At 36.8% G+C, this 21,840-nt stretch overlaps 1 protein-coding gene across 1 annotated transcript in view; it reads left to right on the top strand.

Annotated features, from left to right (window-relative positions):
- KCNB2 (potassium voltage-gated channel subfamily B member 2) overlaps positions 1 to 11,932 on the top strand; it is a 201,977-nt gene extending 190,045 nt beyond the window's left edge. Inside the window, exon 3 of the mRNA XM_074898844.1 lies at positions 1,195 to 11,932. Within this exon, the coding sequence (XP_074754945.1) occupies positions 1,195 to 3,354 (2,160 nt within the window). The 3' untranslated portion in view covers positions 3,355 to 11,932. The remainder of the gene's footprint in view (positions 1 to 1,194) is intronic.
- The last annotated feature ends 9,908 nt before the right edge of the window (positions 11,933 to 21,840 follow it).

The following is a 21,840-nucleotide window of genomic DNA, read 5'->3' as shown; positions in this document are numbered from 1 at the left end:
TTTTTCAGACTTAGTGTGGCCTTGGAAGTACACCAGACATCACCAAATGGATTTAACAGTACCATTTCTGAGAAACTAGAGCAAATGCTTTTGTGAATGAGCTTAAACTGAGCTTTAAATCAGAAAACAATTTGTTTCGGTATTTCTAATAGAAACCTGTATTTACTTAGGACTTCTAATGAAAACAATATATTTTTCCAAGTAAAGTGTTATAATAATTTTTGCATCACTTTAACACTTTGCACACTATCTCAAAGCTGCCCATATTCCTTTGAGTATAAATAACTTTATTTCGTAGTGAAACCATTAGGTTCTCTGATAGATTAATTTCTTTTCTCATAATATTGATTCTGTAGATGAGAATGACCAGCTATTCCAGGCAAAATGGAAGGCTGTGAGGTACAGAGGTGCTTGAATTTTATCAAAATGAATGACAAAATATTTCAGAAAACCTATCTCCCAAGACAGAAATTGCAATATAATTTCTAGGAAGCATTCATCTACTTACACATTTTAATCATGATGAGAAACTGGGTTCACCTTCATACTACTGCTTACTTTTTAACATTTTGCTCTCAACCTAATTCAGGGTAAATACCTTCAATTCTTTTAGCACCTGAAATTTGTCTAGACATGACAATTTGGCAGGACTAGTCTCTTGAACAATGTTTCTTGTTTATTTTTCTTAACTTTGACTTCTGGCTCATAAATTTACACACAGCTAAGAAGGTGTGCACTATGTAGTACTAAACTGACAGCTTTACACGTGGTATTTCCCAGTCACTTCTCTGCACTGTGTAAAGTTTTACATAATTATATTTAATGCAGAAAATTAATAATGTTCTGCACATTTTCAGGAACTTTATATCCTTCACTTTGTAACTTGCAAGAATAAATACCACCTTCCACTTTAATTTAAAAAAATGTTAAGACGAATCATGGCTTGATTTCTGAAATGTACTGGCTTACTGCAGGCAGTAAAACCATCAGGTTTTGACAATGTCTAAGATGATTCTATTGTTTTCTCTCTGTGCAAAAATCAAAACATTAAAACAAAATAATGAATGAAGCAGCCAAAGCAGCTTCCATCATTCTGAGTTTATTTGACACATGCACACTTGAAAGGATTTAAGCAAGCCCTGACTAATACACTTATATCAGTCTAACCAAAACATTGTTTATTTTGTTTTACAGATTTTGGCCATTGTGTCCATTCTGTTCATCGTACTGTCCACTATTGCTTTGTCTCTTAACACACTGCCAGAGCTTCAAGAAATAGATGAATTTGGGCAGCCAAATGACAACCCTCAGCTAGCACACGTTGAAGCTGTGTGTATTGCTTGGTTTACCATGGAGTACCTTTTGCGTTTTCTGTCCTCACCAAATAAATGGAAGTTCTTCAAAGGCCCATTAAACGTCATTGACTTATTGGCTATCTTGCCATACTATGTCACCATTTTCCTCACGGAGTCCAATAAAAGTGTCCTGCAGTTCCAAAACGTCAGACGTGTGGTTCAGATATTTCGTATTATGAGGATCCTAAGGATTCTTAAGCTCGCCAGACATTCAACAGGCCTTCAGTCTTTAGGTTTTACGCTCAGGCGCAGTTACAATGAATTGGGCTTGTTGATATTATTTTTAGCCATGGGAATAATGATATTTTCAAGTCTTGTATTCTTTGCTGAAAAGGATGAGGATGCTACAAAATTTACCAGTATACCTGCATCATTCTGGTGGGCAACGATCACTATGACTACTGTAGGATATGGTGACATTTATCCTAAGACGTTATTAGGTAAAATAGTTGGAGGACTTTGCTGTATCGCTGGAGTGCTGGTCATAGCCCTGCCTATACCAATTATTGTGAACAATTTTTCAGAGTTTTATAAGGAGCAGAAAAGACAGGAGAAGGCAATTAAGAGGAGAGAAGCACTTGAGCGAGCTAAAAGAAATGGCAGTATTGTCTCTATGAACCTGAAAGATGCCTTTGCTCGCAGTATGGAAATGATAGATGTAGCAGTAGATTCAGGTAAGCCTGGAGAAGCAGCCAATCCAAAGGAGACAGCTGATGACAACCACCTGTCCCCAAGCCGGTGGAAATGGGCCAGAAGGACAATGTCTGAAACAAGCTCAAACAAGTCTTATGAGAACAAATACCAAGAAGTCAGTCAACAAGACTCCCATGAACAATTAAACAATGCTGCAGCATCCTCCAGCCCACAGCACCTCAGTGCCCAAAAACTGGAGATGTTGTATAATGAAATTACTAAAACTCAGTCTCAGCCTAATCTTAATGCTGGTTACCAAGACCAGTCAGCAAAGCCACCTGTGTATGAAGAAGAAATAGAAATGGAAGAAGTTACTGGACAGAGAGATCCATTGTCAGCTGGACCTACGGACATCATAACGGACATGAGAAGCACATCCAGTATTGATAGTTTTGCCAGTTGTGCAACCGACTTCACAGAAACAGAGAGGTCACCCCTTTCTCTGTTTCCTGGCTCTCACTTGCAGATGAGATTTCCAGCTGATGCTGTTAATGTGGAAGACAACCAAAGAGTAAGGAGTTCTCAGCTCATACCATTCACAAAAGACAGAGTATTTTCTCCAACTGATGTCACCTTCGACTATAATCCAATTGACAGAGCTGTTATCAGTGATGGCAGTGGGTCCCAAACTGTTTTGCATGGTCATTTGCATTTTGACACTGCCATGGAAAGCCCCAAAAGTTCCCTGAAAGGTAGCAACCCATTAAAATCCAGATCCCTTAAGGTTAATTTTAAAGACAACAGAGGTGGTGCTCCACAAACTCCACCAAGCACTGCAAGGCCACTGCCAGTAACGGCAGGAACAGACTTCACACAGGCCACCCCTCAGCACATCAGCACTATTCTCCTAGAAGAAAATTCACCCCAAGGTGAACGACCGTTACTTGGTGCTGACACACCACTTTGTCAGGGACCTGCTAAAAAATCATCCCCTCTCTTTCCCAAACAAAAGATTTTCATTTTCCCTTCAAAAGAGAGGAAGAGCTTCACTGAAATAGACACTGGAGAAGAAGAAGAGTTTATGGAGTTACGTGGTATAAAACATGAGAAACAGCAGGATATCAAGACAAATTGCTGTGGGGATAAACACAGTGATGGCAACCATTTAACAGAGGAGCCACAGGTCAGCTCTTCACCCAAAAGCATGAGCCACAACTGTACTCAAGACATTTACCATGCTGTGGGTGAGGTAAAGCAAGACAGTAACCAAGAAGGTCACAAAATGGAAAATCATTTATTTGCCCCAGAAATTCATTCAAGTCCGGGAGAAACTGGTTACTGTCCCACACGTGAAACTAGCATGTGACTAGTTACAAAAGCAATAAAAATACCTTTTCTTAAAACACAGTTAGTAATGCCTATGAACTAAAACATGAAAAGCCTCAAAAAAGTGCATAAAATGTTATTTTTGCATGGCATGAAGAGTTGTTTAGTTTAAATACTGTTTAATTTAAAAACAAAAAGACTGCTTTTTGTAACAAACAAAAAAAAATGGGGAAAAAAAAATGACTCAAGAACAGTGAATAAAATAAAGAGAGCTCTGTTAGGAGCCAGTGTTCTGCAACATCTGACATTTTTGATCCTTTCACTTATGATTGTAGACAGATTTTGAACTCTTTTAACATTTTTTTCTTGGTTACAATGAATTTTAGAATTTGCACAAGAAAGGATGAAATGTCAATGCATGCATTCATAAAGATGTGAAACAAGGTGCTTTGAGCTTGCAAAATGCATATATTTGTAAATAGTTTGGGGTTGGGGGGAAAGCTACTGTTAACAAGGATTTACGGAAAAAGCATTTCCTGGGACACAGGTACTTCCTTCACAGCGCGCTGACTGGAGGTTTTGTACAGACTTATGTTGCAAAATTGCAACTTCTACTTAAAGCATCTCACGTATCTTGCTTTCTGTTAAAAAGCTCATTAATATATCTGTTAATTAAGGACTACAGTATTTTAGTTTATCTGTGCTGTAAATCTTGATTTTTTTTTTATTTGCATAACTTTACTTATTGCATTTGTCAGTTTAATTAATGATCCTATGAGGAAAAGCAAAGATTTAATGACCAGAACTTGAAGCATTTGATATTTTTATAGAAAACCGCCAACATTTCATAACTAAGAAAAAGCCATTCCATTTTAAAATACAAAAACATAGTTATTTCTGTGGCAATAAATAGTGCCAAATGGCTATAGACATATCCAAAATTTCTCAATCTCTTAGAATATTTCTTTTAGCTTGGTATTAAAAAAACCTCAACTACCCACATTCTGGTTTTCCTTTGATTTAACAATGTTTGCTCCTACATGATCTTTGAGCTCTCTCCCATACTTCAATAATGGCAATGTTGTTGAATCTGTTATGGTGTAAGGACATAAGAGACAAACTTTGTAGGGGAAAGTAGTACCTTCTATTATCACAAATCATATAGCTGGAAAAAAAGGGGTTTCAAGTATATGTAACTTGCCCCAGGTCTTCCATGGCCCAAAGCTTGTCTGTGTTTTTCAGTTCAATCATCTGGACTGACCAAAGGTATCAGCTGACTCACCAACTTTGCCTCAAGCCATCCTCGCATGGCTGTTCCAAAATGGAGTATAGGCTTTCCCTTGCACTCAAATAAAGGGAAATATCAATCATTCCATTGACAACTGCCAAAGCACCTTTGGTTTCTCTGATACTCTCCAGCTTTGTAAAAGAAAGATGCTGAACCAAAGCTTCATTACAAAGTACCGATCTAACCACTGTCTGAAAAAAGCTTTATTTTTTATCCAGCACCAATAGCTTCCTATGATATAATATTTAAAAAGGCCTATAGATCACTTTAATTCCCTAAATCATAAAAAGTTTATTCAATTCATTGATCCTAACCATAAGCAAAAGTATGCAGCTACACAGGCATGGCCTACAAATTGTTGGGGTTTTTTTAGTAAAGCAGAATACAGGTATTTTTACACTATCCTCTGATTTCTGCTGAAATTGGATAATCCCTTACAACAGTTTTATAAGGGCAGCAGTCCAGCCTCAAAGCTAATAGCCAGAGGGTCCAGCAGTTAAAAGTCTGAGGAGGTTTAGAAATTCTAGCATCAGTTCCCCATGGCTCCATGGGATTGTTGTCAGCAACTGAGCTTCTCGCTTCCACACACACAGAAGGGAGGGAATGCTTCTTCCAGGTCAGTGCTGTAACAGCAAGCATTGCAAAGACACTGAGACAACAGGAATAGAAGCCCTAAAAGCACTTTAGACCAACCAACTCATGGTTTGTAACAGCAGGCTTCTACTTCCCATAGTGGACCTCGGTTAATTTTTACTTATGTGTCATTTTCTGTCACTTAAATGAGTAAAAATCAGGCACCTAACGCATTTAATGTAAAAGAGCAAGCATTTTTATTGCAACGTTGCCCCCTGCTTGAAATGGCTGTGCTGATGCCACAGACCTCACTCAAGTCTGGCCCATGGAAAAGAAGCATTCAAAAAGCCCCAAAACATGGATTCTGGTGGCTGGGCTAAACGACGAGCACAGCACAATCCTTTGAGTTAAAAAAAAAAAAAGTTTCATATATATTGCCATAAGTTTTCTGATTTCCATAACAAGATAACGTTGAAGAGTCTCTTCAGTCATTTCAAATATTTTTCCAAAACAACGTCTGGTCATTAATTCTCAAAATAAAAATGAACCTCTTTTTTCTTAGTTGCAGTTCATTGCAACTTGTTGCATTCAGTTTTACCTATTTATATGGCATTCTGCTTAACATTTTTCAATCACCTTGTGTCTCACTTTCCAAAAATTAGCTCTTGAGTATTTTATAGTCATTAATCTTCTACATTTATTTTTATTTTTTAGTTCCTAGATATTTTCAGTAACTAAAACTAAATGCCAGTCAATTTTTATATGCCTAAAGTATTGGTCTGTATTTTCTGTGTGCAGTTTTATGAAATCACATGGGCCTGTTCGATCTGCCTTTACATCCCAGTGAACTAATGAAGACAAAATTAAGTCCAAATGGGACCTGATCCCATGCTCTGGTTCCACAGAAAAATCCCATTCAAGATAATGATGTTGTTCTGGCAAGACTGAGGTCTGTGTCATGTTCCTTCTGTGTGCTTTTTCTCCCAGGTGACTCCTACTCTTTGGAAAAGTTCCCTTAGATCTGTGCCACTTGGTGGAAAGGAAGGAGTCCAGCCATAGGGAACATATTGCAGGAGCAGAGATTTGATTCCTTAAGCTCTCCTGAGCTAAACTTTATGCAAACCTGATTCTGCCCTATTAAAATCACTTAAACAATCAATAGCAGTAAAATCAAAGCCTCAGTTGATGAACTTCCCCTGAAACCAATGGGAATCTGACGGAAAAAGGGACTGACTGAAATATAAATGAGGATGGCAAGAGCCTCTCTCTCTCGATGAAAACCAACAGGATCTTTAGCTATATAAATCAGATGAGAAGACCAGGCCATTACTGACTGCCATATTTTAGAGGTTTTCAGAGAAGCACATTTATTTTGAAATTGTACAAGCAAAAGAAATGCAACTCTCTTTATTAACAGATGTATTTTTTTGAAATCTTGGAAGCAAAAGGATTAAGCTTTAGTAGTGCTTTTGGTATAATTTAATTATATACTTTTGACTATGCTGAGCATTATTTCCAGAAGCACAGGTTTAGACATTTGGTTTTTCCAGTCTTGACTGCATACATGGGATCCAATCCTGAATACCTAGCTCATGTATAATTCCTGATTAAAACATTCAGTTGAGCATCTGCAGGACTGAACCTAGCTTTCATTCCACTACAGCAGGTGTAGCAAGTGCAGTCCAGGATCACTTCATTCATCATGAATTGCTATGTAGCAAATTATGCAAAATTACGTGAGCATATTTTTCTGTTTTTCTAAAACTCTGAAGCCATTTCAGTCTTACCCATTCACTACAGTAAGGGGAGGGTTGTTTTTGAGTTCTGGAGTCAGTCTCCAACAGTTGTGGAATTTCAAAACAACGTAAGGAGTCTTAGGATGAAGTCACTCCCCTGTGCACCTGAAAGGGGTCTGACTCTTCATATCACTGGAAAATGAAGATTGTTCAGGGAGATAGCTTTGCAATCAATCTATTTTTTTATATTTTATACTAACTGCAGAATCCTGAATCAAAGTTTTCATTCCTTTTCAATGATGAAACCAAATGTACACATTTAAAAGATGTTCACAGAGTAATCAGAACAATTTTTGAGCAAATAGTCACCTTAATCCAAATCTAGGGTGGGGGGAATAATATATCGCACAAACTGCAGAGTAAGTTCATACAGGAAAGCTGTTTACAGGGGAAGCATACAACGTAAAGAATGTAAAATGGTGTAGGAAGTTATTGCACTACAGAATTTATATAAAATACACTTTTTTAAGTAAAAACACAAAAGGCCTTTTAATGCTTCATTGTATAGAACATAGCAGCCTCTGTGCTAATGCAGCAATCTAATGCACTGTGTCCTCACTTCAAAATTGGTCTCAAAATTCAAACATTGGTGATGTTAGAGAGGTGATATCTGATCTACCACTAGAGCAACTGACTTGGAAGAGCTTTTTAGCACAATATTACATAACCAAAAGTCTGTAAAGAAAAATTGTATTTTTGCCTGTAACGTACATAAATCAAAATGACAATTGGCTTCTTGAGTCTTTTTCTAACAGGTAACAGTGGGCAACATATTTTTATTCTTTGAAAAACAGTTAGTTCTTTTAAAAGTATGTCTCTTCGCCTACATGTAGACTGAGCTTCTGTTTCCTTAGATCTGTTTAAACAAGGTTTACCTTCAAATTATTTAAGTAATTGCTTCAACTTCAGCTCTAAACCACAGTCCAGTACGAAAGCCAGTTGTCCTTTTTGAGCCCTACTGCATATACAGTCAGCCTCGTAAAAATGTCCAGGGCCTACCTGACTGTTTTTCTAAATTAATATCATTTTTGAATAATTTGGATAGAAGATAAAGTGTAACATTTTGATCATGCAAAACATATTTTAAAAGCAAAAAAAATATGCAAGAAATATGTTTTTTCAAAATAACCAGCACAGATCAAGGAAGAGATGCAAATACAGCAAAGAGGAAATAAAGGCAGAAAATTGTAAGTAAACAAGGCATATTTTAATATACTATATAAACAAGAGATATAATAAAACATATAAAATAGTCCTTGTTCACACTTAATGAGGTAAAAATGCCAGTAGTAAAAGATTTAATTCCAGTCCTACCCAATCTTAATTTTTATCCTAGAACCAAGAGGTCTCTACTGAGGCTTTCAGTGATGTTATTACCCACTTGCCTGCTACATGAATATCTGATCTGTAATCATTTTTCAGAGACTTTCCTGAAAAATAAGATGCTGTGTTCTTATCTTTGTTGATATTTAGATCTCTTCCCATTGCCCTCCAAACACCAACCTTTTCTTCTTGGGAGCATTTAGAAGACAACCCACCAAACAAAATGCTAGGTGTGTCTTGTTTATCAGGAAAGCATTTTGGTTGTCTGGTGCAAATGGCCAGATGGACTCTATTGCATTTGAACCAAGGAGCAAGAAGAACTGAGTGTCGTTTCTTTCTGTTACTGTTGCCGCCATACCATCTCACAACTTAACGTTTTCTAGTTTTAAAATGCTCTAACTCCTCCAGTGTCTCCCTCAACGTGCAAGATGTTTCAGTGCATTTGTTCAATGCTTTTGAAAGAGCTTTGTAAAAGCAGTTGACTGCTAAATGCTATTAAGAGAGCCACCAGTGTAAGTGTTACTGTTTGTCTCTTCTCCGTTTTTATTACATAGTTGTACTCAGTTTAAACTCCAGCTGAAATACTTTCATATTCTGAAACAGATCAGGTGTTCTGGGACCCAAATCCTTTGCAGCTACTCTATCAGTTTCCTTAATGAAGAAATGTTAGGTGACTGGCATGAAGAGCAAAATTGTTTGCATCGTCTGTGACGGTTTCTTGTTCAGTAATTATACAGCCTGTGACATCTGAAGGTGGAGTAACATACTTCTGTGTTTTTTCTGTTGCAGGTTTAAATATTTTTTGAAAATGTTGTGTTATGATATTTGAGAAGTATTACCTTTTAGTGCAATGGGGATTTCTTCCAAAACAGCAGTGATACCTTATAGTACTATATTATTGATACCTATTTAATTTTCTTTTATGACATCTGACACAGATTCAGGTAGAACAAGGAAGTAGCACACAAATACTTACTGCTCTTTGTAATTAAAAGTAGATAAAGAACATGCTATTAGCTAACATTTCATTCAAAAAGATTATCCTAACTATACCTATGAACCAAACAGAACTGTGACATGTCATTACTTTAGACATTGACGGTAGTCCTGTGGTTAATGTAAACCCTGGATCTAAGAGCAGTCTGTGTAATTAATATAATTAGGTTAATTTTTTACCTCAAGTAAGCGTCTAAATATATATTTAATCTCAGCAGAAGTAATGCACATTTCTAAATCTGGAAGTCTACATCTGTGTTTACACTGACATCTTAGTGGAAATCAGGAGAGCTCTCTTGACATGAATCTCTCAGCTATCCCCGCTACTCTGCTTGATTCATATCACAGAGTCATGCTGGACCATGCAAACTGGATTACTTTTACATGAAGGTGAACCAGAAAACTTGTTCCATGAGGGCACCTCCAGTGCTGCAGCCACTACGAAGTGCTCAGGCCTTGGTGCCAGACTAGTCCAAAATAGTAGCCCTCATACACAGTGTGAATTGTCAGCACAGATTGTTTTCCTCAGCGAATCTGCTTCTGTTGTGTTGTACTACTTGCTATTGTAGCCATAGACTATCTCTACCATGGTTATTACCTCCAGTCCATGTAGTCTTGGCTAAATCCCTTACTCAAGCAAGTTTTGGCATTGTCATCAGTGGTATTGCATAAAAAGAACAATATAAAGCCAAAGATTAAATTGGCCCCAGTGTAACTTAACCCAGGTGGAATCATCTAAACAATACATTCCTGATAACCCTTGGAAGAGTTGTGGTTTGTAGTTTGGACCACACCCCTTAAATACTGTGTATTTCTATAGTCAATTTACCTGAATTTGGTGTTACATTTAAGACAGTACAGACAGCCCTACATTGACTCTTACTCCAAAACTGTTAAATCAGTGGAATGATTAAACTGACTGCAAGTAGCCCTATTTCACTTAACAGTAACTCTTAGTTTATACCTGTATGAATTAAAAAAAAATGGCTGTGCAAATGGCTAAGCAGTGATGGAGGATCAGAAACCCAGCTTGAGTATTTTGTGCCAATCTACCATGTCTAGATATCTTTCCATTTGGATCATCAGTTGAAATTTATTTAAATTGGAGGCCTAGTAGGGTTTTGATCATGTGCTTAGTTGCTCTGACATCTAGGACATACCTTGTAAAAGGTAATGCAAGAAACAAAAAGCCTATTACTTACCTTAATTTTTTAACAATTTCAAGGTGAAGGACGCATGTCTTATACTGATATTTTTGCTCTAGGTTCTGCTCAGATAGCATCTCTCAGTGGAAGTTCAGAATACAAAACATTTATGCCTGTTCTTGAAGTCCTTAAGCAGAAAGCCAATGGGAATTCTGCCTGTATAAAACTGAAGGATGGAGCAATATATTATAGCTTTAGGCAAAAGGAACAGTTTCTAACACATATTACAAAATGAAAAAAAGAAAAAAACTGTTGGGGACAATCATGGGTTCTTCTGCTAGGATGCAGAGTTCTGGATTTATACCTCTAAATTTTCAAAGAGTTATGCAGAGTTTTACCTATGTAACTCTTCCAAAAGTCAAAGGAGCCATGCTGATAAGCTGAAACATGGAGGGATTAGTGTACAAAGAACCTGAGAGTTGAATACATAGCCTATTGCTTTAAGATCACTGTAAATATCAACTAAAAATATGTACTAATTCATGTTTATAAGTTATTACTGTGTTAGTTTCTTAGATATGGTAGCATGACTATTATGAGTTTTATTGAGTTTAATGAATTTTACTTTGTATTCCTCTGTGAATGCTCTGAATGCTGCAAACAAAAAAAGCACAACAGTATTTTTTCAAGTTCTCTTGGCGCGATAGCAGTGTCTTCACTATTATTCAATTTTACAAAATTAGCAACATTTCATCATACAATGCTATATTAACAACATACCTTTCTTTAAAGAACTGTCACTAGGAGGTAAAAGCATATGTGATAAGTCTTGTCTAATCTCATTCATCTGCCTTTACAAAATGCCCCAGATATTTTGTGGGAGAATATGCTGCTTTTGCTTCATGCATTGTTTGTATTTGGGGGTGGGGAAGGGGAATAATAGGGCATTTTGCAATGGTAATTGCATCCAACATGCTTTTTTTCATTATTATTATTATTATTGTATGTTAGAAACATTTTGATTTAATTTCTTTTTGTAGATCAGACTGTTTGACAATAGCTTTATCTTTTCAGCTAACCATCTGATTCCATTAGACTAATAACTTCTCACATTTAGTGCTATCCGTATCAATGTCTCCATATCAGCTGCATTTTAACTTCATAAAAAAGGAAATGTGATTATTATTTTTGTCATACTAGATTTTGCTGATCAACTAAATATTTCTGCACCAATCTACATATTAATATGCATGTTGTAGTCTGTACAATTGTTCAACATCAAAATACCTGTTTAATTTATGTCAAATGTCTGTAAAATAAATGCATTGTTCTCCATTCCAGTCTGATAGAGTAAGCAGGATAGTAAATAAATGTGTAAATGAATCATCTGTGTCTCATTTCAGTTCTCTGCATGAAACCACTTTACATTGAACATTGCATATATACCAAAACAATAATCCATAGTGTCTTTAGATTTCATTACTTGACAATATTATATAGGGATCTCTGGCAGCCAGTGTGTATGGAAATAAATCATTTAGCTATGCAAATAAAGTCAGAATCCATTACTTTTAAAAAAATTAAATACAGCGCTTCTAAGCCTTTTTTTCCCCTCCCTGTTCAGCATTGCTGCTCATTACTATTCGCACTGTCATAGATACAAGATCTCAGATGACTTTACAAGGGTGAGTAAACATTATTGCCTGAAGGATGGAAAGATATAGCAGCCTTTTTTTGGATAGTCAAGCCTAGGTACCTCAGCCTAATATTCAGAGGTGGTGGATAAACCAATCTCTTGTTCAGCTTACTATAAGCAACAATCTAGCTTGGACCCCAGCAATTTTCTGTCTAATGTGGATCAATTTTTTAATAGCCCAAAACCTGAAAGAAAATATAAGTTGCACTGAGAATTATTTTTTTCCTTCAAGATGAGTCATGGAAATAACTAATTTTGTTTTTTACAGGCAAAGTTTTGCTGCAAATGCAATTATAATAGAGCATCTCTAGCATTCAGAAAATAAGCAGTATGGTTTCTTTATCTTAAAAATAGAAAGCTATTTTTTAATTTCTACATCTGAACTGCATTACAATGAAATAAAAATACAGGACCAAATTGTGCCCTTTGGTGAGCATGCTAATTGTAGTTATTATGAGAGAGCTTAGAGGCACACTTTAACCTCACAGCCACATTGTGCTACACATACCTCAAGACACAGTTCTTTGCGCTGCAGAACTTTTCCCCTTTAAGCTTTTAATCTAAGGATTCCTTCTCTGAATGCACTAATACTGTACATCAATCTAAATTTGTTCCATCTTCCTGTTCTCCGTCAAACATATTCCCAATATCTTTCCTTAAAAACAAACCCCACACCTTTGTTATTGCTTCTCCCGGTCTCTTCTTCTTGGCATTGACTTGAATAATTCCATTTGAAAGAAAGGATATTAAGTTTTATATATTATTCAATAACCAAGCAGTCTGCAGCCCACACATCTGTCTGTGGTAACCAAAAATATCTCCAAAACTGCAGTTCTAGGTGCACATTCCAGCTGCCCCATGATTCTGTGATGCAGCAAGACCTGAGGCTTGTCTAAGTCCTCTGACCCTCCAGATTTTCACTGCACAGAAAGGAAACTAAGTGACACAGGAGAAACAGAGTGGGAGCATTTTTCTATAATCACTGAGTCTGGACAATCAAGAGACAGGATACACCACCACAGTTCAGACACACCTAAAATTTTTTCTTTGATCATGTTATGAGATTAGATCTTTCTGGTCTAGCTATTCAATTGTCTTCCATCTCCTTCTCTCCCTCTATTCTTTCTTGTGGAGCTCATTTCAAAAATTTTTCATCCCAACTCCATGTCAGCCTAAGAAAGGAACAGATTGTTGGTACCAAGAAAATACAGAAAATCTCCTCCACTACCTTTTTTGGTGCAGTCTGACCTGCAGCTGAACACAAATCCATCTAGAAAGCAGGAAACTATTTTATGCAAAGCTGCAAGTGTGATATGTGCAAGGAATTAAGTTATAAATAAATAAATAAATATTCCTGGCAGACCAGGAATAGAGCAGGTCACATCATACAGATAAAATACTGAGATGCCAGTAGGTTAGTGTAAGAGTACCCCTCTCTAACCTATTCAGTAAGCAAACTTAATGCAATTCTAATAGAAATATTAGGAAAGAAAACCTAAATAGTCAGAATATCATTATGTTAAACTTTAATTTACTGTACAGGCTTAAACCATGTTCCTGCTGACTCTGAGTGCACATTTACATTGAAAAAACTAAATCAGAAGTTGAGCAAAATTTGTTCCAACCTTTTTTTGGCTTCTAGAAACTCACGTCCATTTTTCCACCTTAAAGAAAGATAGAAATGGGGAGGGAAAAATTAAACTATATTGTATTATGTAGTAGGCTGGGTGTTTTTAAAAAGTTTCAGAGTACCTCACAGACCACAGGTCTCAGTTGCCCCCATAAGCAAATGGTGAAAGTGTCTACAAAAAAAATTACTTACCTGTGATGACAGCAAACCAGTTTCCAGGTCCTCACCTTCTTAAAAGAGTTTGCATACTTTACCGTCTAAACTGGGGCTTTCTCCAAACAAAATATCAACTTTTAATGGATAAATTCAAGAGCAGTTGTTAATAGAGCTGATTCATTTTTAGACTGTGAGCCAATAAACTTTCCCCCAGTTAAAATAACTCGAATTACCTCTCAAACAGCACTTTTAGTACTTACAGATTTTCATCCAAGCAAATAGCAGCAGACTTTTATCTATGGGCACCACAGAATCCACAACTGAAATTCATTTGAAATTTTTATGCCTATTTATGAAGGTAGTTTCATTCAAGTAAGCAGCCACCTTTCACTATTTCACCACTATTTTCTTCTCAGTCATATACTGAAATGATACCACGACTGCAAAACAGTTATTTTTTCTTCATCAGTTCATGATGAAAATGCTAATCAAAGCTGTAACTGCATCTTGCAAGCAATACAGAGGTTTTGACTCATTTTTTTTGTTCTGCACTAGAACAAAAAATGGGAACTTTGACACTGTCACTGAAAGCCTATAGATCAGGCATCAAAGATTATCCTTGATTAATGCCCGTCCTCGAGGAGCTAACCTGGCTGTTAGCTGGGGTTGGAAAGGACTGAGCCTATTCCTTTGTCCTCATGGACTACCTCAGGGGACATGGCCCTCACTTGGGTCCTGTAACTAGAAATCTGCAGTGTGGGACCTCAACCAGAGGGAAGCATAGCCTGACCGCCAGCACAGACCTGGCATCTGGGCATTTTCCAATGCTTGCTTTTAAAACCAGACTGAATTCTACTCCATCCTCCCAAAGCCATTATCTATAGATAACCAACATTATACAAGAAGCTCTGATTGACCTGAAATCCGGTCATAGTGACTCAATATCGATTAAAACTATAGCTACCTTACCCACATCAGGACTTTTTCTATTTTGTCATTATGTGTTAATAAAATCCTAATACTGAACAAGGCACTACAAGCCAATGAAGATTGAGAACTGGCTTTAATAGAAGTTTTGACTATCTAAATAATTCAAAATTGAACTCTACATTCACAAAATTCTTTCTTTTCAGCTTTTTGGGAAAAAGTGCTGCACAAACAAGACTACATGCTCTCCCTGAAAATATAAAATAATTGCATTATTGTGTCGTGGTAATTAATTTATCAGAGGACTTTCACTTTTAGACACACAAAGTTACTGATGCTTGATAGATTGAAAAATAGACACTATTAATCAGATGACGAGAAAAACAGTCTGCAGTTTTGTTAGCCAACAACATCAGAGGGCCCAGAAGGAGCACGAGTTTACTCAAAGATGCTAACTTGGCTTAAAACTACAAATTGACTTTGTCTTAATGAGGATTTTATCTGGTATTAGTTTCTACAGGTGAGTTAAGAAACAGTTAAACACACAGAGAGACAAAAATATTTGTTAATCACCAATGTGCCTTCAAATGCATTAATCTGTATCTTAAAAAGCATTTAATCATGTTGAACTACTATAACTATGAAACACATTTGCAGAAAGACAAGCCAAACATGAACAGCACAAAAAGGAATAAATTTTTAAATTAAGTAAAAAAGCATGATTTGTTTTGTTATTTCTCACTCTTCATCCTCATGTTTTCTACAGATTATAATCCCTCCCACACTGGAAATCAGCACAGCAACATTTATTGCTAATCTCACCTAAATTATCAGTTAGGTATTATCATTTAGGTACTGCAAAAAAATCAGATTGAGTTATGTTATCACTCACTGTTATGTAAACTATTAATGAAACTATTGTTTTACTTCACAAAATAAATCTATTTTTATTATTTGTTCTCTTATGTTACAGTTTTCAAATGGCAGACAATTTGAAGTTTTTCTTCATAATGTCTTCGCATGTCAGTTGTTTCTATGAGATGGCAAGAGATGAGCTGTCGACTGTGAAGTATCAGTACAGTACCCATATCCATGCTATTAAAGTCAAAAAAGCTTCTTAAGAGATTATTACAATTTAGTACATTCATTAAGGAAAAGGGTTCAAAGTGAACTTCATTCTGATTAGACTTTGGATAATCCACAGTTAATAGAGCCATTATGAATGACTCGACTGCAGGAAATGTTTCTACTTTACTAAACACTAAGGCATCCAAGCACAAAACACAGATCCATAAAGAAAGAATTCATTAGCTCAGCCACTCAAGGAACTGCTTGTATTTACCACCTTTCCAATTTTAATCTTTTAATGTTGTCGGTTTAATGATTTCATTAAAATATATAAAGAAGTAAGCATAATTGTACCATTCTCAGAAAGGAACTGTGTCTTCAGTTCTCCGGTCCCTCAATAGGATGCTACATGACAGAAACATCTTATATTTGTAACTCATCTTCCAACAGCAAGCCTGATGACCAGCTGAGCCGTATATATACACATATAAACACCCATACACACAGAGAACATATATGGAATCTGGCACTATTTTAGCACAGTAGTCTGCAAACCAAAACCCTACAACACCTCACAAATGCGCTACAATATAACTGCAATCTAAATAAATTTTTCGGTTCACTAAAGCACAGCAGAAAGGAGCATCTCACAGTTTTCTCAGCTCTAATTCACAGCTGAGCCAAAGGAAGTTGCATACCAGGACATCATTTTCCATTAACACAGAAAAATGGAGGTGATAACACCTGCATGTCATGAGGCTTACATACCCGGTAGTAAATTAAAGCATATGTAGAACAGAATAATTTCATTCTGGAATGAAATGTTACATATCCAAAACATGAAGTTTCTTATGGCAGCAACAGTAGAACTACTGCTTTAATTATTTCCCACTCTTGCTTGCCTGACCTCTCTTCTTGTCAGGACCGTATAAGTAAGCCCTGTTAAAACACTTCAAGCAAGTTCCACAACTAGATATGTTTACCTTGTAAGGACTGAAGAAAAGCTCTAATTTTTCTATGAAATATTTCAAAACTAAGTTGAAAGTTACCCCCATTTCTTGGGGAGGACAAAATAAGATTCCCAGTAATCAAACAAAATAAAGATCTTAGTACATACCAAAAAATCAATTTTGTAGTGTTAAATACTAACTGAAAAGAGTAGTTACTGTTTTTCATGTCTAAGCCCTCATTCTTGCCTAGGAAAATTAACAGAGAAAAAAATAAATTTAAAGAGGTACCACTGCATAAATATGCAGCTACCTTTGCTTTCTGAGAGAAGTTTGACTTCCGTATTTCCCCACAGTTAACACTGAAAGTGATTTGGGGATAATTATCATGTCTTGTTCTCCTTGAAATTTCTAATCATGACTTAAATCCCTGGGATTTTCAGCAGTGTATCCAGAGCTCTGAATGAATAAAACTGTAATTCCAGGAGTGTATTAATGTTGCAAATTAATTTGACATTCATTGCAATATGTCTGATGAGGGCAAACTACTTTGTTAACGTGCCTATGTTCAGAGGCATTGCCTGTCACAATAGCTATTTAAAACAGAGTGTTAGAAATCTCATAAAGTCTACCAACCTCCCACTTCAAAATTTTAAAAAACAGTAAATGATTCCCCTTTCATTTGGAAGCTTCAGTTGATAATAGCACCAAATTCAATTTCACCCACTCAACCGAGTCTCAAATTTTCCAGCTTTCTGGTATTAACTGTAACTCATCTTCTCTGTCACTTTTACAGATACACAGGTAAGTATGCCTCTTTTTAGTACTTTCACAATATTAAAGTTGTTACAAGTCCTTTCTCTCCATCTGTTAAACACATACAATGTTCAGCTAATCAGTAGATCCAGAGAATCATATTTCCAAGACCTTAGTTTGACACTGGGAACAGTTTCAAAGCTGTTAGTTCCTAGTGCCTGGCACATTAAGCAAAATAAATAAACACATAAATAAATTATGACTTCTAAACAAGAAAAGTTTCTGAGAGGTCTCTAACAATCATTTCATAGAAATATAGTTACCTAAACTGAAACTGTGTATCTCAGGGATAATTTCACACAAAATGGTACAAAATGTCAGTCAGTACTCAGTATATCAGAGAGATCAGTATGTGGCCAGTAACTCAGGGACTCATTCTGCATATCTTTTATCAAGCAATCTTCATTTACATAAAATGTAATCCATAAAGATCATTTAAATTCATTAAATTCATTAATTTACTCATCATGTAAAGACTGTAGATTTAATTGATCTAAATGACTTGATGTTAGCCAAGGAGAATTCCATAGAACTGCATCAGTAAAGTCAAAATGTGAGAGGGATTTGCTTCTGGTAGCAAGATGGACGATGGTCAGTGCTATACAGCATGCCAAGTTGTCATTTTTCTTGCTAAGGGTAAGTCTCATGCACTGTGGTAAAACACTGCTTTGACACTCAGTGATGCAAATGTGCCAGTGGCCATGGCTGGTGATAATCTAGTCAGCTACATTGTTTTTAACTCTATTTGAGTTTCTAATGTAGCTCTTCAGCTGGGGCAGAATAAAAAACCTATCAATTCCTTTTCTGTGTGTGAATTAACCTCAGCGAAGGGGAGGAGACCTTACTGAGTTCATTATATTGAATACTATAATACCTCAGTCTCTAAAATTGCATTACATTAACTGAGAATAATGCAAACTTTATTCTTTCACACATATAGTATCTTAATGAGCCATTAAAATGTCTATCATTTAAAGCATACAGTGAGGAGATCTATAGTTTAAGCTTCAGAAATCATCCAAATATGTTGCAAGTGCTAACAGCACTCACAACAGAAGAAATCTTGCCTTTTATTTATTTTTAAATTCCCCTTTCATTCTATTCCACAAAATGCATTTATTTACAAAGAAAACTGGAGAAATCTGTAATACTGAATCAAGTAATCTAAGTCAGGAATGGCAAAATGGGAACATATATGTTGGGTAAGACCCTGATCCGGTCCCAGGAAATGCCACTCATTTTCTCTTACACTGTCTCTAGTTAATCAGAAAGTTCTTCCTTTCCCACTGATCAGAGTTCCAGAAGGAATCTGTCCCCTTGGAAGTAAAATACCCATCCACAAAGGGGCCATGTAGTTTTGCAGCAACCTGCAGACCTTCCAAACAGGCTCTCATATAGAAATGTTGGGTTTGGACCTCACAATGGGAAATCCCCAGCACTCCTGTGACTGTAGACAAGGGTTCAGCCTTGCTGCTTTTGCCTGCAAAGCCTAAACCATTTGAAACCACAGCAGATGCATGCCCAGAGGATCAAGGAAAGACAAACATGGTTGCAGAGCTGTAACTATGTCCTACTGCAGACCAACCTCACCCATTGTATTCTTCTCCTCTCAGAAATGTAATGTATCTAATTGCTTCTGTATGATTGGCTAGAAACAATACCCATAAATCTGTGAAACGTCTCTATGAAATTATGCTTGCATAAACTTGGCATGCTCAGAAATAAAATCCTTCACCAAATGGAAAGTTACTGCCAGAAATTTAGACAGATGTGATTTTCCAAGATCTGTTATTTTTGACAGTATTCTATCAGAAGTCTGGTCTGATCCTTTATTTATATGATGAATAACTTCAGTAATTCTTTTAACAGAACTTTCAAGGCTCTGTTATTTTGATTTTTCCATCATTCTATATTGCCTAGCTATTACCATAAAACTAATTTAATAAGGTATATTATAGTAGAGCAGCAGTTTGGCTGATTAAATGTGTATCAAGAGTATTAAACCATCTCCTTCACCTTTGTTCCAAAGTAACTGCATATACTACTATATAACTGCTATTATAACTCACTGTATGTTTCATGGTTGTGAGGATTTTAATATATCTCATTCTAAAGTCTACTGCTTCAATTGGTCTCATGGCTCAGCACTGCTGGTAAGATAAAAAAATAGAACCTATGCTATAACACTCAGAAGCAATTACAGTTTGCGAGCCAAGAAACAGCTTTGTCATGCAACAACAGACTGTAGTACAACAGGCCTGAAAAAGTTCAGCAGCTTTGCAGGTGTGCCTTTTAGGCGGAAAAGACAGCTAAAGGGATAAACTGGACTAACACCACAAAAACTTAAATAAGTGAAAGGGATCTTAGAATTTTCTGAAAGGGACCTTGGAATTTCCATGCACGTCTTCTTTTTTCCACATCACTAGCTTCTCTGATAAGTATTTGTAATAGGACTCTTGATTCTGGTTGAGACTATAGGTGACAATATGTAAGACCAATTCACACAGGGATTTAAAAGGAAGGCCTTTGGTACAAGGAAACCACTGCACTTTGGTATTATTTGCAGAAAAAACAATGGAGAATGTTCTGGGAAGACTCTAAAACTGCTTTAGTGTTAGAATGTATTCCAAAACACTGCATTTGGGGCAACAGTGCAAAACATCGATTAGTGAGGCAAATAGTAGTATGAAATGCCACTGGTTCTCAGCATATTTTCCAATAATTTCTTTTTTTTATAAAAGGTACTTAATATAACGCTGTTGCACTTTATAAACTTTGACCAACCTATCTCACCAGCTCAAGAACCTCTGCATTCCAGCAGAGAATTCTGTCAGGCCTGTTTAAAATAAAGTTCAAGTTCATGCTACCCATGTCCTATATCCATATCCCTTCTTTCCCTACACTTGCTTCCTTATAAAATCCAGACAGTAATTGTAGAAAATGCATTTATGAGACGCTAATGCTCAGTTTAAACCATGCATAAGATGTATTCCCATTAGGCACATGCACACAGAGCAGATATATATGACACATATATACATACACATGGTCAGCCACACAGACCACAGAGAGACAACTCAGAAAACTCAACACAAACTGACAACACAGATGGTGTCATCCTGCTCCCCTCTCTGGCTGAGCAGGACAGAGGTCCACTGGGCTCAGACACAAACACACACGAGACCCCTCACCCAGAAAGGTGTTAGAAACTAATTTAATAAGCAGTTAGGACAGACTGCACTGATCCAGCACAGATGAGATACCAACCAGCCAACTATTTTCATGCAGCCTTTTTATCCCCTTTACCATTTATTTTTCCACACCTGTCCTTCCTCAGTATCATCTAAATCTCTCCCTTTTTCCCGCCTTTGGTTCCTCCAACAATAAGCCATGTACAACCCCAAAACGCTCTTCCCCTGTATCCCACCATGTGTCCCACCCCACAGCAGCACCAGAAAGGTGATCCAAAAAGCTGCTCAGGATGACTGGTGGTGATGGGTTTCACACCCGGACTTAGAGTGGGGGAGCTGGAGCTGTCCTGGGGCAGCCCTGGGAGGGGCCTGGATACGGTCTTCATTCCCAGGTGTCTACAGTTTGGTTTCCTGCCTGTCATGGTGTCCTGTGCTCCTCTGGGCTTGTGGAGATGGGCCTGGAAGAATCCAAGGCAGGGCAATATTTGGGTTCTCCCTGCCCCATCGCTGCCTATCAGTGTTCCTTTGTGGGCGTGCAGAGAAGCTATTACACATAACTTAATACAAAGTACCTTAAAGCAATAGAAGGGCACAGGCTGCAAGGAGTTTGAAAATTACATTGAATTTGTACTTTCCGAAATGAAAACTTAATTGCATTAGAAGCACCTTCATACATTTTTTTCAATTTGAAGAGACCGTGTTTTAAAATACTGTCCTGTGATGCTGCTCACAGGCAGAAATGTACTGTTGTAAGGTGCACAGGTATCTTAGACCTTCCAGGTCTTAGGGGTGGAGGTAATTTAAATACAATGATGAACAATTTTCCATTGTATCATCACAAATATTCACCCATAAAGAAAGATGATAACTAAAGGAAAAGTCAGACAAGACTCAAGTGTCTGTCACAGAACATAGTGTACAGACACTGCACTGGTTTTGGGATATTTGCTGATGCTTAACACGTCAAAGACTAC

Source organism: Athene noctua, chromosome 2, assembly GCF_965140245.1.
Source record: "Athene noctua chromosome 2, bAthNoc1.hap1.1, whole genome shotgun sequence".
Classification (NCBI taxonomy): domain Eukaryota; kingdom Metazoa; phylum Chordata; class Aves; order Strigiformes; family Strigidae; genus Athene; species Athene noctua.
The sequence above is the reverse complement of the archived record's forward strand: the minus strand, read 5'-3'. Positions and strand labels throughout refer to the sequence as shown.